This window comes from Osmia bicornis, chromosome 7 (assembly GCF_907164935.1).
Source record: "Osmia bicornis bicornis chromosome 7, iOsmBic2.1, whole genome shotgun sequence".
Classification (NCBI taxonomy): Eukaryota; Metazoa; Arthropoda; class Insecta; order Hymenoptera; family Megachilidae; genus Osmia; species Osmia bicornis.
The window spans coordinates 9978250-9990498 of NC_060222.1; the positions used below are offsets into that span (position 1 = coordinate 9978250).

At 40.9% G+C, this 12249-nt stretch overlaps 2 protein-coding genes across 2 annotated transcripts; both read left to right on the plus strand.

Annotated features, from left to right (window-relative positions):
* Window positions 1-1366: 1366 nt before the first annotated feature.
* Window positions 1367-2424, plus strand: LOC114882015 (stress response protein nst1-like). The gene is made up of 3 exons (XM_029198900.2): window positions 1367-1798; window positions 2184-2201; window positions 2272-2424. Exons 1-3 carry the CDS (start codon window positions 1367-1369, stop codon window positions 2422-2424), a joined length of 603 nt encoding a protein of 200 aa, XP_029054733.2.
* Window positions 2425-3041: 617 nt separating this feature from the next.
* Window positions 3042-4097, plus strand: LOC123987951 (golgin subfamily A member 6-like protein 1). The gene has a single exon (XM_046286378.1). It carries the CDS (start codon window positions 3042-3044, stop codon window positions 4095-4097), a length of 1056 nt encoding a protein of 351 aa, XP_046142334.1.
* The last annotated feature ends 8152 nt before the right edge of the window (window positions 4098-12249 follow it).

Here is a 12249-nt window from a genome sequence, read left to right on the forward strand (position 1 = left end):
GAACGCACGCACGTAACGTGATTTAACACTGACGGCTTTAAATAGTAATAATTTGAAAAATGGGACGAAGTGGGAACTGATTTCTGCGTGGTTGTATAGAGGAAGATGTACTGAAAAGATTCCAATTTCTTTCGATCCGGGACTTTTTGGGACTCAAAAGATATCTCTTCTCAATTGCCAAAGATTTAAAATATTTTCTTTATCAGGTTTAATAATATTTTTTAAATATTTTATAGACAATAATTATTAATGGTATGAGTATTTCTTATCTTGAAACGATGTTCTTTATTGTAGAAAAAGAATAGAAAGCAAATATTGAACAGGTTGCTCAGGACATTTCGTAGAAGATGAACACATTTTTCTAGTAAAACATGCTATTTTTAAAAAATACAGTTTCAAGTGTTAGGATTTGTCTGCAATTTTTATTAAATTTCATTAATTTATTCATTTTCGAGGTCCACAGACATTTAGGAAACAATATTTATATATTCAATAATCGAATAAATTCAATAAATATAGATATACGAAAGTTGATTTTTTCGTAAAATGTCCCATACTTCTCCAATCCGGCCCACTGTGCGGCGGCCCAAATGGGCCATCCCTTCTCCAAGTCTTCGACGACTCCGCGTTTTACGCGTGCGCCAGAACACCGCGTCTCTCTCGTTCGCGCGCGAGCTCCGCGCCGCGCTTTCACTCCGCGCCGTAGCCTGCAATACCGCGTAGCGACAGCTACGACCTGCGTTAGTCCGTAAGACCGCGTAGCGACAGCTACGACCTGCGTTAGTTCGTAAGACCGCGCGACTTCTGTGACGGGCCGGGTCCCGACCGTAGTTCATAAGCCAATGTACAACTAGGTTTAAGCGCGACACGGCTCCATCGCCAGCTCACCGGTAGATTTTCTGTTATAGCGAGCCCGGCAGGATATACCGCCACGAACACCGGCATATCTAGGGGCCGCAGCCGGCGGCTCACTCCCACCGGCCTAAGATTATTACACTATTCTGAATAAATATTTCTATTTTCCTATTAACAACGACGAACCCTGGCACGGAGAAACCGACCGCGGTGCGCAACGTCGTGCGCACCAACTAGACCGCCCCGTTACAACTGTCAAGAGAAAGATCCAAGAGCATAGGAAGCATGGCAAACCTGGAGGAAATATGGAACAGGAAAAGAGATGCAGAAAATGAGGAAGAAGCAGAGAAGGAACAAAGGGGAGGGGGTAATAGCAAAACAGACAACTGGATGTTTGGAGAAAGCAAGCTGACAGGGAGATCACCGGAAAAGAAAAAGAAAGGAAGAGGAGGGAGGGATAAGAGAAGTAACAGAGCTAATCAGAGAAATGAATAAAAATTTAGGAGGAAAGATGGAGAGGATGGACTCAAATATGAAGTTACTAGGGAAGGACATAAGAAGAGAGATGGAGCAATTAAGAGAGGAAATGAGAAGAAGGGAAGAGGAATGGATAGAGCAGAAAAGGAACCTGGAGAGGAAGATGGAAAAAATGATGAAGAAAATGGAGCAGATGGAGAGAAGAGAAGCGGAGGACGTGAGATGGAAAGCAATAGAAGAAAAAATGCTCAAGGTAGCGCAAGAAGCAACAGGAAATAGAAGAGAGGAGTCTGACGGGGCTAAAATAAAAGAGAAATTGAAGGAGATAGAAAGAATATTGGAGAGGAAAGATAAAGAAGAGAGAAGGAAAAACATAATCAGAGGAACAAAAGTGAAAAGAGAGGAGGTGAAAGAAAAGGCAGAGGAGATCTTAAAGGTTACGGGGGTAGAGGACGCAATAGAGGAGGTAAAAGCAATGGAACCAGTAGGAAGGGGAAAAGAAATATATATGATGCAACTAAAAGTAAAGGCGGCGGAACTAAAGAAGAAAATAATGGAAAACAAAAGTACGCTAAAAGGCAGAGAAGAGAGAATAGAGGATGATCTTACGTGGGATGAAAGGAGGACACAGTGGACATTAACCCTTTGAGCGCTGAGTCGTCCGATGTTAACGTGCGCTGTGGGCTGGCCACTTTCTCCGACAACGCGCATACTGGGCTGGCTAACTCGAAGCTTACATCGCAAAATATGTTGACTGTAATAATTGAATTCGAATGGTATTGTGAGAACCCATATGTGCGTTCATAGCCGAATTCAAATGGTTATGTGAGAACCCATATATGCGTTCATAGCCGAATTCGAATGGTTATGTGAGAACCCATATGTGCGTTCATAGCCGAATTCAAATGGTTATGTGAGAACCCATATATGCGTTCATAGCCGAATTCGAATGGTTATGTGAGAACCCATATATGGGTTTATAGCGCTCAAAGGGTTAAGAAGAGTCGCAAGAGGAGAAAGAGAGAAAGGAAAAAACATATGGGTAGACTTCAAGAAACTAAGAATAGAAGGGAAATGGTGGAAATGGGATGATGATAAGGGAGTGCTAACAAATGGGGAGGGGAAAGAATGGAAACTCGCTCAGGAAGGAGAGCAGAAGAAGGGGGAAGAGGGGAAAGGGACATAGGGCGTGATAAGAGAGTGGATGACGTAAATCAGCAGAAGGAAAAAAGAGAAGAAGAAAGGCTGAAGAACTAGAAGAAGAAGCGCTCGAGGAGAGCAATAGGGAGCAAGAGAGAAATGGACCTAAAAGAGAAAAGAAGTCTGAGAAAAGAGAAGAGCCAAGAAGAGAAGGAAGAAAGGAGGATAGAAGCTGGAGAGTAGGATTCTGGAACTGCGCAGGAGTATTAAATAAAGACGCAGAATTTTGGGAAAAGAATGGGACGTGGTAGTACTTATAGAAACATGGTTGGAAGATGGGACAAGATAAGGGACAGGATGCCAAAAGGTTACAGGTGGGAAGCGCAACTAGCAAGAAGGAAAAACAGAAAAGGAAGAGCAATGGGAGGGATGATAATGGGAGTGAAGGAAGGGATACTGGGCAAGGAAGGGGGATCATAGTGGAGGAGGGGAAAGAGGGCATAATAACGGCAGAATGCAAAGGGGGAGAGCAGAACTGAAGGATTGTGGGAGTATACGTAAACGGAGACATGGAAGCAAAGATAAAGGAACTCAGACCCTGGTTAGAAGAAATAGGGGGAGGGAGATGGACGATAATAGGGGGCGATTTCAATGCGAAAACGGGAGAGGAGGGGGGAAGCAAGACAGAGGAGGAAGACGAAGAAAGAGAGGAAAAAAGAAGGTCCAAAGACAAGAAGATCAATGCGGAAGGAAACAGATTACTAGAGACCCTGAGGGAGACAGGCCGGTCTATTCTGAATGGAAGTATAGACGGGGACAAGGATGGAGAATTTACATACACCGGGGTCAGAGGAGAAACGGTGATAGACTACGTCATAGTAGAGGAGGAAGGAAGGGAAGAGATTAAAAGGATGGAAATTGGAGACAGGATAGAGTCAGACCACCGCCCCCTGATAGTAGAAATGAAGGGGGGAGGAGAACAAAACATAGTAGAAGAAAGAAGAAGGAAGGCAGCACCAACAGGGGATTGGTCGGAGCAGGAGAGGAAAGAATTCAGAGAGGGATTAAGCTGGAGGAAATCGAAGACCAAGGAATTGAACGACGACATGAAAATAACGCTAGAAGAGCTCAGAAAAGGGCTTGAGAGTGGAAGTAAGAAAGGACAAAAGAGCAAGAAAAAAGGATGGTGGGACGAGGAATGCAAAGAAAGAAAAAAGGAAGTTAGGAAGATACTAAGAGAGTGGAGAAGGGGGAGCAAAGAGGGAGAAAGTTACAGAAAAGCAAAGAAAGAATACAACAAAGTGTGTGAAGAAAAAAAGAAAGAAGAAAACGAAAGGTTCATAAAAGAGGTAGAGGGAGTAAAAACGGACAAAGACGTGTGGAGAATAGTCAACAGGGAAAGGCAACAGAGAGGGCAGCCACAATCGAACATAAAAAAAGAGGAATGGAAATTGCATTTCATGAGCTTACTAGGAGGGACGGAAGAAAAGGTGGTGATGGGAGGAGAAAGGATAGCAGAAGAGGACGAAGAAGAAGAAATAAGTAGGGAGGAGATAAGAAAGGCAGTGACAAAACTGAAGGACGGGAAAGCAGTGGGTGGAGACGGAATACCAAACGAAGTCTGAAAATACGGGGGTGATGAAATACCAGAACGGGTATGGGAGACCTGCAATAGAGTGTGGAAGGGAGTAGGCTGGCCGGAGGAATGGAAGGAGGGGATAATTGCCCCAATTAAAAAAAAAGGAAATGGAAGCCAGGCTAGCGACTACAGAGGGGTGACCCTGATGCCAACACTGTATAAGATATACGCGGCGGTATTAACGGAGATACTGAGACAAGAAGTGAAAAGTAAGAGGATGATCCCGGATAACCAGACGGGTTTCAGAAAAGGAATGGGAACTATGGATAATATATATGGATTGAATTACTTGGAGTGAATAGGCAAATAAAGAAGGAGAAGGGAAAGGTGATTACGTGCTTCATTGACTTGAAAGCCGCCTTCGACTCGGTGGACAGAGGTGCACTGATGGAAACACTAAAGGAGAAAGAAGTAAAAAAAGGGGTCAGAGATAGAATAAAGGAAGTGCTGAGACAGGCCAGAAGCAGAGTAAGGACGGTGGAAGGGCTAACGGAGCCGTTCTGGACAGCGAGAGGCCTAAGACAGGGATGCCCTCTGAGCCCGATACTATACAACCTGTTAACAGCAGACCTGGAAGAGGTGATGCGAAAAGGAGGGATTGTAGGGATAAAACTAGGGGAGTGGAAAGTATACACTCTCGCCTACGCAGACGATGTGGCTCTCCTGGCAGAGAAGGAGGAGGACATGGCAGCGATGATAAGAAAATTGGAAGGTTACTTAGACAAGAAGAAACTGGAGCTAAACCGAGAGAAATCAAAGGTAATGAGATTCAGGAATGGGGGAGGAAGGTGGAAGAAGAGGGACTGGCTATGGAAAGGAAAGAAAATGGAAGAGGTGAAGTGCTTCAAATAGCTAGGATACGTTTTCAAAGGGAATGGAGGAAGCGAACTGCACATAAAAGATAGGGTGATCAGAGCGAGTGCCGCGACGAGACAAGTCTGGAGGATCGGGAAAAGAAGATTCGGAAAGGACTGGAAGAGGAGGCTATGGCTATGGGACAGGTTGGTATGGTCCATAATGGCGTACGGGGCCGAAGTTTGGGGGTGGAAGGAGAGAAGAGAAATGGAAGGGGTGCAGGAGAGAATCTTAAGATGGACGCTGGGGGTGGACTGGTGTACAATGAGTCCCATCGAAGTTGTCGCAGTGAAGTTGGCGCGCTAACGCCGCCACGGCGTGATTGCGTTAGTGCGCCAACTTCACTGCGACAACTTCGATGGGACTGTGTGTACACCGGGATACATGATAAGGGAAGCGACGCAAAGATCGAAGGTGAGTCTAAAAGCGGGAAGGTTGGCCTGGGGATTTGAAAGCTGGATGTGGGAGGGGAGAGGAGGAGAACTGGCAAGGAAATGTTGGGAGGAGATGATCTGCAGGGAACAAAGTGAGAGGCCTAAAAGTAAATGGGGAGAGGAGAGGAAAAAATTCATCGAAGAAAGAGGGGTGAAATAAGCAACGCTGGAAACAAAAAGGAAGGGGAAATGGGATTCGAAGAGATAGAAGAGGTAGACATACGGATGCAAGAAAACTAGAGATGGAACAAGATACTGGCAGCAAGTTACAACAAATGGTAGAGATTAAAGAAACGGGAACTCCTAAGTACCTAGAAAAAGGTTGGAAAGAAGAAAGGTGGAAAAGAGTAGCCAGATTCAGGATGGGAAATGAGCTAAATACTGGGAAAGTGAAGAGAAAAGGAAATGCAGCATATGCGGATGGGAACAAGAATCGTGGGAGCATGTGTGAGAAGGATGTGGAGCAAACAAAGAGAGAAAAGAAGGATGGCAAGAAAAAGTCAAGGAACTGCTGGGAGAAGAAGGAAAAGGAGAACACTGGATGAAAGAACTAGAGAAAGAAAGAGCAATGAGGGAAAGACAGAGACGGTCGGAAGGGATGGGAGCAACGGTACCGACAGAATGATGTGACAACAGGAGAGAGAAGAGGAAGAGCCTTCACATAGCGCTACTGGGATCAAAAAGAAAATCAGGTGGCAACACTGAAGAGGCACATGGCGAAAAAGCATGCGCACCAGAAAGAAGCAACAGGTACAAGGCAAACGGAAATTAGTAAGAAAGGTGAGGCAGGAGAACAAGGAATTAAAGAATCAACGGAAAGTAAAAGAAGGAAAGGAAAGGATAAAGAGAAGCAGTGAAGGTAAGAAAAAACAAGAGAAACAAAAGAAAGGAGAACACACTTAGAATATATATCAGCGGGGAATGCTACGCAAATACGTGGCCAGGCGTCTATTAATACCTTAGTATAATTGATCTTCCTCGAGGACGGAGAGGACTGGATGGAGAGCTGGGAAAAGAGGATCGAGACTGAGAAAAAAGAAAGAAGAAAAAGATGTTTGGTGTGAAAAGGGGTGGGAGGAAAAGATGCAGAGGAAAGAAGCAGGAGGGTCAACATAATGTCCCAAATAGAGCTAGGAAAAAAGGCGATGAGAAAGAAGCAAACGGAGCTGACAGGAGAGGATGGGAGCAAATTGATCCTGATGGAATTAGAAGAGGAGGAGGATAGAAATGAACTGCTAGGAAAAAAGAACGATATATGGGAAAAATATTTTTCAACGAAAAAAAAACCGACTTCGAAATGCACTAAAAAGTGTAAAATAATTTCTATATCATTTATACCAGTATTCCACAGCTATTCATAAAATCTACTTCATCATTAAATAGGATACTCAATACATTTCAACCTTTTCGGAGGCGGCGCAAAATTAAAAATACCAGAATATACGATCCTGCTAATAACGATTCCATTGCGGTATGGCAAAGTTGGTAATTCATCAGTCGTAAGAAATAAAATTCGAAACGTTATAGACACGGCACAAAACATTTGTAAGTCTAACGATTGTATCAGAAGTTGCTACCACTTCTGATGTACATACATGCCTACTGCAATTCACGACAGACCACACTTTACTCGCTCACTAGGTCTAGGGAGATTTTTAATAACGTGTGTGATTACCCTTTACAGCTTGCTTCTTACTTTGCAATCATATAAATGGCGGACAGAAATATATTAGGTACGAAAGGTGATAACCGATGATGATATGGTACAGATACACGATACAATGAAATTACTATTATTTTTTCAAAGAAACAATTATATGATCGTGTTGCGCGTGGATTTCAGGTGTCTAGGGATTTTTGGATCTTTACTACGTGGGTAAGGTGCCCGTGGAGCGCTAAAGCACTCTGCTCGCGGCGCCGGTTTTAATAAAGTACACTTTATTTTTAAGGTAAAAATTAATAGTTTGTATTTTATTCAATTTGACTCAAGTCGGGTTGAAGCTTTGAATCGTTCTGAGCTTGGCGGTGAAGATCCTCGATCGATGTTGGCTGCCATCCCCTCCTCGCTGGATCCTGAATCCTCCCTCAGGATCATCCCTGGTCCAATGGTGGTGGGGCCCATCCCTGTCCGGAGGCGGTCCCTCTCCCTGGCTTCGGTCCACCCTTGGGCGAGCGGAAGATGGTGGTGCTCCGCCAAGACTCGAGAACGATTCCGTGCACACGTGTTAAGAGAAAGCGTGGGATCCAGAGAAAACGTAAGATAACAAAAGGTCTCGCGCTAGCGAGCCAAGGCAACCCTTAAGAGAATTTACGACCCTCTGTAAATAAACAGGATGTCGAAGAGACTTCGACAGTTTCAAGAACCAACATGATTTTCGTTACGAGTAACGAATTAGATACAGCCCGCAATAAATTAGCTCTTTAGAAATTTCAAGTGTGATAGTCTTATTTCTCCGGATTTCCAACTCTCTCCCAGCACGATCACCCGTGTTGAGAGTTTTACAATATCTTATCTATTGTTTGTACATTCCTTTGAATTTTGGCTCCTAATTTATGAGCATTGATATAACATAATGCAGACATGCTGCAGTCATACTCTTATGGCATCGTCGCCATATTACATTTCATTCAGCGCTAGTGATTACAAGCTTGCGGCTAAATTCACATGATATCACACACATACATACAAGCGAGGTTCGCAACAATCGTAAAGTAAAAAGCAAGGTGTACAGGAGAATCACACACGTTATTACAAATGTCCCTACACCTAATAACCTGCGCGAGTTAAGTATGGTCTATACTCAAATGCAGTATAGTTATTCTGCAATGGGTATGTTGATTCCCGTTCAATATTGTTTACTTTAAATTATCAAACGGGTCATTTGTTACAGGTTGCCGACGCATGAACTATGATCTTCGTAATAGAAGAAAAATTTTTTATTTTGTGCCGCCTCCGAAAAGGTTGAAATGTATTGAGTATCCTATTTAATGATGAAGTAGATTTTATGAATAGCTGTGGAATACTGGTATAAATGATATAGAAATTATTTTACACTTTTTAGTGCATTTCGAAGTCGGCTTTTTTTTTGTTGAAAAATATTTTATTTAAGTTTTTAGTGGTACGTTTAGTATTTGTAGGATGTCGTAAGGAAAAAAAAGAAAATAATGTGAAATATATGTTTATTTGTTTTTCTTTTTAAAATCTTTGATAAAAAAAGAAGTAAAAAAAAAAATTAGAATATAAAATGGAAATGACAATTATGATAAAAAAAATGAAAATGACGATAAAATGAAACTAAAAAATTAAAAAGAATCAGAATATAAATAAGAAATGAAATGAAAATAAAAGAAAGTATAATAAATAAAGAATGAAATTGGAAATAAACTAAAATAATATATATTCACGGCGCCGCCCGTACCGCCGCCCCTGCCGCCACCCCTCCCACCCCGCTATATTATCTTACTACTGCACATGTAAAATTTGTGTTAAAAAATATTTCATTTCTGAACTTTTAAGTGGTATATTTAATATTTGTAGGATATCGTAAGGAAAAACTAAAAGAAAACAATATGAATAATATTTTTTGTATTTTTTGTATTTTAAATATTATAAAAGAAAGACAAATAGAAATATAAGAAATGATATAAGATATTACAAATAATATGAAAAATTAATAAAATAATTTTTAACAAAAAAAAAATCCGACTTCAAAATGCACTAAAAAGTATAAAATAATTTCCATTTCATTTATATCTGCATTCCACAGCTATTAATACAATCTACTTAATCATTAAATAGGATAATAAATATATTTCAAAGTTTTCGGAGGCGGCGCAAAATTAAAAACCTTTCCCCTACTAGGAAGATCCTTGTTCAGGTGTCGGCAACCAGTGACAAATGACCCATTTGATAATTTCAAGTAAACAATATTCAATGGGAATCAATATACCCATTACGAATTAACTATACTGCAGTTCACGAGTGACCGCACTTAACTCGCGCAGCTAGTGACCTACTGAGGTCTAGGGAGATTTTTAATAGTGCGTGTGATTTCCCTTTACAGCTTGCTTCTTACTTTGTGTTCACATCATGTTTTTCCGGAAAATAATAGAATTTGCATTGCATCGTGAAACTTTACAATATCATCACCGGTTTTCAGTTATCGTACGTCATATATTTCTGCCCACCATTTATATGATCGCAAACTATAATAAGAAGCAAGCTGGAGAGGGGAATAACACACGTCATTAAAAATCTCTCTAGATCTAGTGAGATGCGCGAGTTAAATATGGTCTCTTGTGAACTGCAGTATAGTGCATGTACATCAGGAGTGCTGCCAATTTCTCATACAATCGTTACAATTACAAATGTTTTCAGCCGGACCTATCATTTTTCTCTTACGACTCATTAATTACCAAGTTTGCCATAACACAATCAAATCGTTATTGGCAGTACCGTTTGTTCGGGTATTTTTAATTTTGCGCCGCCTCCGAAAACTTTGAAATATATTTAGTATCCTATTTAATGATTAAGTAGATTGTATTAATAGCTGTGGAATACAGATATAAATGAAATGGAAATTATTTTATACTTTTTAGTGCATTTTGAAGTCGGATTTTTTTTTTGTTAAAAATTATTTTATTTCACACTTTTTAGTGGAAGGAGCAGTATTCGAAGTTTACTCGCAGGGACAAGTTTGAAAAATCGCGATCGGTATATTCCTTGGAGGGTAACCCTAAAGAATAGGCTTTTTATTATAATAACAATAGTTATTAACAATAAGAAGTTACATAAATTTTGGGAAATCGGATCATCGCGGAATGATCTACGAAATGTGAAATCTTTCATCGCAATCGGTGCATTCCTTGAACCAGAACATATTTTGCAATAATGAAAACCGTTCGAAATAAAAAAATGCGAAATGTTTTTATAACGGGACCAATCGGAAGACATATCCTACAAGACGCAAAAGATTTCATTCCGATTGGTCCATCCGTCTCAGAGTAATCAGCGAACGCACATTTAGAAAATAAAGTCGTTAGGAATAAAAAAATGCTAAATATTTGTTTTACGGGAACAATGGGGAATTGTACTGTACAAGATGCAAAATGTTTCATTCCGATTGGTCCATCCGTATCAGAATAATCGGTGAACATACACCGCACGTACATGAAATAGCACGTTTTTTTGCAATAAAAAGCGTTCGGAATGAAAAAATGCAAAATGTTTTTTTAACGGGACCAATCGGAAGACATATCCTACAAGATGCAAAAGGTTTCGTTCCGATTGGTCCATCCGTCTCGGCGTAATTGGTGAACAAAGCCAGAAAAAAAAGAGAAAAAAAAATATATACTCATCGAATTGAGTATTCTCCTCCTTTTCGAAGTCGGATAAAAAAGATTATAAAACTTAAAATTAAAATAATGTGAAATAATATTTATTGTTTAATAAATAATTAAACGGTAGGGCCGCCCCTACCGCCGCCCCTAGCGCTGCCCCTTTCGCTACCCCTCCCACCCCGCGGTCATCTTCCGCGGTAGGCAAGGCGCTTTCTGCCAGCAGCCGCTCCTCTTTCTGTAACGTTAAATGTTTAATGTTAATATCGTTCACCCATTTTACAATTAATTTTGTTTATTACTTCTGACGGAAATGTGTTAATTATTTTTTCGATAATATATGTGAACCTCACTTCGCTGCGGCTTCACATCCGCCTCACTTTCTTCCGGTTGTTCTTGCTTGTGATGCTGCGGCGGTTGTTGCTGCTGCGGCAGTTGCTGCTGCTGCGGCGGTTGCTGCTGCTGCGGCGGTTGGTGTTGCTGCGGTGGTTGTTGCTGCTGCGGCGGTTGTTGCTGCTGCAGCTGTTGCTGCAGCAAGGCAACCTCGCGGTCCCTCTCCTGCTCCCGCGTCTGCATGTGCTACAGCTGTTGCTGCAACTGCAGCAACGCGTTCATAATTTCGTTGTCTGAATGAAAAAGGAGGTATGTAACATGCATGTTTGTGAATCATGCAGTATATTACTTTTTCATTGAAGTTGGAATTATACTTACGTTCATTTGTTTCAACCGTTATGTCTTTCATATTTCTGTGAGAAAAAAAGAAGTTTCATGAATAAAAAGGAAATAATCCGTTCGCATTTGTGGATGAAGTTCGGAAAAGTAATCACCCCCTATTTCTTTAAAATTCAGTAATCTTACGTGTTTTATACGCTGATTACGAATATCGTAGACAATGCTATCCAACTGTCTTTAAGAGCTGTTAACGGTTACATGGAAGTTTTGGATATATGATATTGAATGAATATCGTAGTGAAATTTGGCGACAACTTGATTTGCATTCCGCAAAATAGGAAATCCGAATATCCTGAAGTAATTGAATAAACGGATGTACGTTTTTCTTGTCGCGTCGCCGCCACAAGAATTTGGAAGTAATAATGTTGTTGAAAGAATTTCTGATTTTTGCGCGTAATCGGTGCCGGCCGCCTTACGATGGCTCAATAGTCGCCAATTTTTCGTTATGATATTCGTAATCAGTGTATCAACAAACGTAAGAATACTTTTTTTTTAATCCAAAAAAAGGGGGGTGAGTGGTTTTTCGAACTACACCCAACTAAACCAGGAACCATTGACGATGAAATTAATATATGTTATATGTATAATATGTATTATATAAAGAAATGAAATATTGCTTGTTATTTGGTACTTACGCCTGAACAGCAGCTCGTTCGGATTGAAAATGAACAAAATCTGTGTCTTCTAAAGGAAGACAGTTGGTGGGGCACATTCCATGATCGCATACACAAACAATTTTCGCTGTTGCGTCGTATAGATGCACAAATATCATCTAGTTCC